This window comes from Rhagoletis zephyria, unplaced genomic scaffold (assembly GCF_001687245.7).
Source record: "Rhagoletis zephyria isolate East Lansing unplaced genomic scaffold, Rhagoletis_zephyria_1.1 Rzeph_scaffold_00069, whole genome shotgun sequence".
NCBI classification, from domain to species: domain Eukaryota; kingdom Metazoa; phylum Arthropoda; class Insecta; order Diptera; family Tephritidae; genus Rhagoletis; species Rhagoletis zephyria.
The window spans coordinates 438771-445239 of NW_016157153.1; the positions used below are offsets into that span (position 1 = coordinate 438771).

Below are 6469 nucleotides of genomic sequence, written 5' to 3' on the forward strand. Positions count from 1 at the left end.
TAGCAATGCGTGGTATTGTTGATCAACTTAATACTTTATTTAAACATAAGGGTTGCTCACAGTTCGAGTGTGTTATCTTGTTAAAGTTGCCACCTTTTAACTTTAGAAGTAAACTGTGAATACCCTAATTATGATTATGATTATCATTACTATTGTGAACTCCTATTCCCGATCAAGGATTCCCGTATTAAAGCGAAAGCAGAAGGGCATTTACGATCGCATGATGCCGGCGTGTGCCGATGACATCGACATCATCGGTAACAAAAATCGCGAAGTCTCTTCTGCCTTTTCAAAGCTGGATAAGGAAGTAAACTGAATGTGCCTGGTGGTAAACGAGGACAAGACGAAGTATCTCCAGTCACCGCGTTCGCGCCTTGGAACCCACGTCACTGTTGGCAGTTATAATTTTGGGAAAGTGGAGAATTTCATTTACTAGGGAACCAGCATTATCACCGATAAAAATATCAGCATGGAAAACCCTCGCAGAACTACTCTTGCCAACAAGTGTGTCTTTGGACTGAGTAGGCAATTCGGGAGTAAAGTCCTTTCTCGACGTATAAAAACCGCACTCTATAAGTCACTCATCATGCCCTAGCTGTTATATGCCGCAGAAGCTTAGACAATGACAACATTCGATGAGGCGGCTCTTGGAGTATTCGAGAGAAAGATCTACATACAGATATACAGGCTTCTACGCATGGGCGACGGGGATTACCGTAGACGATGGAACGATGAGTTGTATGAGCTTTACAACTAAATGTACATAGCGCAGCGAACGAAAAAAGAGCGGCTCCGCTGGCTTAGACATGTCGTTCCAATAGGAACCGAAGTTCCGGGTGCAAAAGAATTCAACTCGCATTCCGCTGGTGGTAGCAGACGAATAGGGAGCCCCCATTGCAATGGAGAGACCAAGTTGGCACAGAGAGAAATGACTGGTGCTCTTTGTAGAGCCAAAAATGGCTTAGGTGGTTACAAAGCCAAAGTAGAAGAAGAATATGCAAATTATATATGACGGAGTTGGGGGACCATTTTATTGGATGCGCCAGGAGGAAATAGGAAAATATTCCTTATCAGATGGATTCTGGCAACGGTTCGATCAAAAAATTACATTACCTTAGCTATCGCTTCGTCTGGAATTGCTGCGACATTGTTACCAGGTGGAAACTTTGCCAATTCAGCTCTTGAGCTGCACGTGCAATATTTCCAGAGCATCTGGTATGGAAAAAATTTTACAAAAATTTAAACTCATTGTTTGGGATAGTGCACCATGGCACATAAAAAATCATTTGAGGCTGTTGATCGATTGTTGCGAGATTTGCGTGGAAACGTTCAACCATTCGGGAATGCACTGATATTGCTCGCAGGAGATTTTACGCAAACATTGTCTGTAGTTTCTCGATTAACACTAGCGGACGAGATAAATGCTTGCCTGAAATAGTCAACATTGCCACAAGACGAACATACATACACTGCAGCTGAAGTATTCGCGCGACAATAACTGGACATTGGGAACGGAAAGCAGCCAGTCAATGACAGATTAAGACGAATTGTATGGCCTAATAATTTTTGTAACTGAGAAACATCGAAAGGAGAACTGATCGAAAGAATGTTTCTTTATTAAGAAAATTAATTATATGAGTCACGATTGGCTCAGTGAACGGGCTATTCTTGCTGCGAAGAATAAGGAGGTCTATCAACTTAATAATGGTGGTATAGACAACAGTTGTTGCTTGAGCTGATCTGCTCTTTTACCAGACTGCCAGGCCACTTGCTCACTTTGGTGAATACCACTAATGTTATTCAATCCAGCATTCAACGTGAGGAAATAGCATATACGTCGATAAACACCGTTGTGGAAAAAGACCATCCAACGAAATTTTTGAACTCGATTGATCTTCCAGGGAGACCTCACATACTGAAATTAAAAATAGGTTNATACCGAAATTGAAAATAGGTGTGACAATTATCATGTTGCGGAATATTAATCAGCCAAAACTTTGCAACGGCATGCGACTCGCATTTAAGAAATTGATCAAGAAAGTAGTGTAAGTAAAGATTTTAACGTGGCCTTTCAAATGTGAAGAATTCCATGATTCCGACCGATACACCATTTCAATTTAAAGATTGCAATTCCCAATTCGATTGGCATTCGGAATCACAATCAATAATGCTCCAGGTCGAACTTTGGAAAAATATGGTTTAGATTTAGATGCCGATTGCTTCTCATATGTTGCGTGTTCCTGTGTTGGCAAACCAGATATCCTTGATATCTTTGCAGAGAATGGAAAAAAAAACAAATATTGTGTGCACACAAGTACTTATTACATAACCAAACACATATGAACGGTATGCTTTGTTTCGTTAATAATTTATCATCCATATAACCGGAATCAAAGCGAGACAGTCTAGTACACTGATGGGCACTGCCTTGCCCGCGGGCAAAGCTCTTTTAAGCTTTCTATACATTTTGTATAGCCGCGAGCAGAGTAAAAGCTCTCTCTGCCCAACGCTGGTCTAACGTTTGTATATGTATTGTGTATGTAACCTAGTGGGAAAAGGTAATGTTTGAGAATGCAAAAAGTAAGTAATATGTGTTGTGTACATGTTTATTTATAAACGTATGTGTTCCCTTTTTTTGTACGTCTTTATTAACATATCTGTACTGTAATGTTTTCGGACGGTACTAGCTCTTACCGCCAATATAGGAGTATTACATATATAATTTTTACAAATACGTATGAATTAAGGTTTAAAGATTTAACTACTAACATGTTTTTCGTCTTGACTTTTTTTGGGATGTTTTGAAAATTTTCAATGGTAACACTGCCCACGAGAATCATAAGAATTTTCACAATGAATGTTGATTACGCAACCAGGGTCACCTTTTCATTTATTTACAAAATTTATCATTGAACTTTTTTACCAGTACCCCCTCGGTAATCGCGACAGATTAGAATCAATGGTTGTTGCGATAACCGAGCTTGTCACGATTATCGCGTCTTTTTTAATATAAATTTAAAGGGGAAAACAATAAAATTGTAGCCATCTATTTCATAGACATTCATTTATTTTTACATTGGTATTTATGATTACATACTTTGTTCTAACGTAACATAATGTCGCGGTTATTGAGTTCAAAAATTTTGAAATGTCGCGTTTATAAAGATTCCAATGTTAAATTTGTGGTGCAATAAAATCGAGATTCGCGATTACTGAGAGGGCCCTGTATACATATGTAGATAAAACGTAGCAAAAATAGTATTTTGAATTTTCTTTATTACCTGTTATAAAGTCTTCAGGCGGCGGTCCTTTAGCTATCAGCACATTAATTGCAAAGTCTTGCCAACGTCTAAGAGTTCGCAACAGCTCATGGGATAAGGGACTCAACACTGGGAGATCTAAATGAAAAAAATTAAGTATGAACAAATGGAATAACTTTGGGTACTTGTATTAATTAGCCTCGTTCTTTTGCAACCGACAAGCAAAAACACAAACACTTAACCATGATACAATAATTTTTAGAAGGTAGTTTAGTTTCACTTAAAAATTTTTGACATAAACCGTGTCTGTGACAAACACGCAATGTGTGAGCTTCTGGATTTTCGCTTGTTATTTTAGATTTTTTTAACAGAACATGTAAAGNTTCTTTTGCAACCGACAAGCAAAAACACAAACACTTAACCATGATACAATAATTTTTAGAAGGTAGTTTAGTTTCACTTAAAAATTTTTGACATAAACCGTGTCTGTGACAAACACGCNATCTTTTGCAACCGACAAGCAAAAACACAAACACTTAACCATGATACAATAATTTTTAGAAGGTAGTTTAGTTTCACTTCAAAATTTTTAACATAAACCGTGTCTGTGACAAACACGCAATGGATTTTCTGGATTTTCGCTTGTTATTTTAGATTTTTTTAACAGAACATGTAAAGATTTATATATTTCATAACTGATCACTTCATTTTTAACATACTTATACGTATTTATTACATACATTCTTGTCACTGCTAATACAGTAAAACCCGCTTAAGTACCCCTACGCTTAAGTACCTAACCCGCTTAAGTAACCAACATTTTTGGGCAATGTGTATTTTTGAATGTAATCTGAAGAAAATCCCAACCCGCCTAAGTACCCTGCAGTGAAACCCCAAACTAGTCAGGAAAAATACTAGTTTACAACCAGAATTTCCTGACTGAAACCGAACTAGTTCGAAAATGACCAGACTTGTACCAGGTGCAAAGCGGTTTATTCATGCCCTGTTTTATTTGACTTTGACAGTTTAATACAATAAAGTCCAAATCTCAAATTTTAAACATTATTACATTTAAAAAATTTTAAAAAGAAAGGTCTGAAATACGCAAAGTTAATGAATTTAATTTATCTTAATGAAAACTTTTATTTTTTTTTAGTTCACTCAAAAATGAACTTAAGTATTCGTTTTATTTTTAACTAAAATGTTTTCTTTTCCATATTCAATACTATTAAAAAAGATAAAAATATAATGTTTATTGTACTTGAAAGCTTTTACTTTTAATATCATTTAATGGAAAATGCTTTTAAATTTATGTTCGAAAGTTTGAAATATTTATGTATTTATTTCTCCTTTTAATTAATACTCAAAAAATTTAACAGTAATTATTGGCAAATCTAAGGTTGCTAAATAAAAATATGAAATGTATTAAAGTGTACTTAATCAAAAGTTTTTTATTGTATATTCATGAATTCATTTTATATTTTGACTTCCAAAGTAGTGATTTTGGTCCATAATTGGACTAGTAGTTTTCTGTCTATTTTGAACTAGTATGAGACTGGTATATTTCTGACCGAAATCTGACAATTGCCATCTCGTAGGACATCCCCATGTTAAAAATACCAGTTGATTGCATGGAAAAAAGATAGTTGGCTGACTAGTTGGGCATGCGGTTCATACTAGTTGTGAAGTAGTTTACAACTAGTACATTTGACTACAGGGTACCTACATTTTTCGTACCCCATTTACCATTTTACCTATAATTTTCCCCTTTTAAGTGCTCTTTTAAAATTCCTTAAAATATTTACATATTTTGAAATTCAGTGGCAGCGTTACACACCTTCGGCAAAAAAATTATAAAAAATCAACGGTAATTTTTAGCCACTTAAAACTTGCACATTATTACACTAAAATTGAATGGCCTATAAGACTGTATACTCAAAAAACACTTCTGAGAAAAAACATTTTAAATTTTGCTTAATTTTTTTTTTTACGTGTTCTATAAAATTTTAAGCTTAGGTTTATATTTATATATTAGGTTTATATTTATTAGGGAATGAACTGTTTTAATTGAAAAATCTTTAATAATGCTACGGTCTTGCTTTTAAGCTACACTACTACTTTATTAAATGTTAATGTTTTATTCAAGGATTCACATATCTATGTAAGTTAACAAAAAGATGTAACTACATCAAAAATTATGTTCGCTTAAGTACCCGCGTCGCGGAACTTAAGCGGGTTCTTTTAAGTACCCAACCCGCCTAAGTACCTCAAAAAGCTGACATTTTTCGTGAGGTACTTAAGCGGGATTTACTGTAACATGAATAAAAATCATTAAAACGAAATTATAACGGCAATATTTCTTGTTTAAAATGTTTTACATCCATCGCACACCACCGANACATGAATAAAAATCATTAAAACGAAATTATAACGGCAATATTTCTTGTTTAAAATGTTTTACATCCATCGCACACCACCGACTTAATCGGCCGCCGATTCAGCTGGGCTCGCTAGTCTTTCCATTGCACTACAAGTAAGCGATTAAGTGGTGTAGTGTGCGCACCTCCATACATCTTCATTTACATATTTCAAGCGAGCCCTACTATTTAAATAGGCGGCCGATGTTCCGTGCGTTGCAATATCCACGGAAGCAGCAGTTAATTTTTTCATAATTTGTTATGAAGAAAATTATTAAAAAATATTAGAAAATCTCTCCACTTATATGTTTGGCTTTCCTTTGTTTTATTTTTCCAACGTCAAAAACCGGATTTTTTTTTTAAGTCGGTACAATAAAAATTACGAAACACGTTTTCTGTCAGATAGCTAACATGGCGGATAAGAAGAAGTGAAGCTACCTTCCAAAAATTATTGTATCATGCACTGAACTACGTTACAATTTCTCTTTAGCACATGTAACACAGGCCAACAAAAATGGAAAAAAATTGGTGCGGCAAATGTTAAGGCAGTTTTTGACACAACTTTGCGTGCTGAATGCCGAATCCGCAAGCACAAAGTTTCCTTCAGCTCTAGATTTTGAAAAAAAAGAGGTCAAAGTGACAAAAAATCGCGGTTTTTGCAATACTTGAGAAGCTCTAGCAAAGAAACAAAAGGTCATAGAACCTTCCACTTAGGCTTAAATGGCACCCTGAAATTGTGCATATGGAAAGGGGCACCGAAATTGCGCATATGGAAACTGTGCATTTAGACAT

At 35.4% G+C, this 6469-nt stretch overlaps 1 protein-coding gene across 1 annotated transcript in view; it reads right to left on the bottom strand.

The window, feature by feature from the left end:
* LOC108371518 (dmX-like protein 2) overlaps window positions 1-6469 on the bottom strand; it is a 335739-nt gene that overhangs the window by 213289 nt on the left and 115981 nt on the right. The window contains exon 5 of the mRNA XM_017627101.1: window positions 3282-3398. Coding sequence (XP_017482590.1) covers window positions 3282-3398 — 117 coding nt within the window. The remainder of the gene's footprint in view (window positions 1-3281; window positions 3399-6469) is intronic.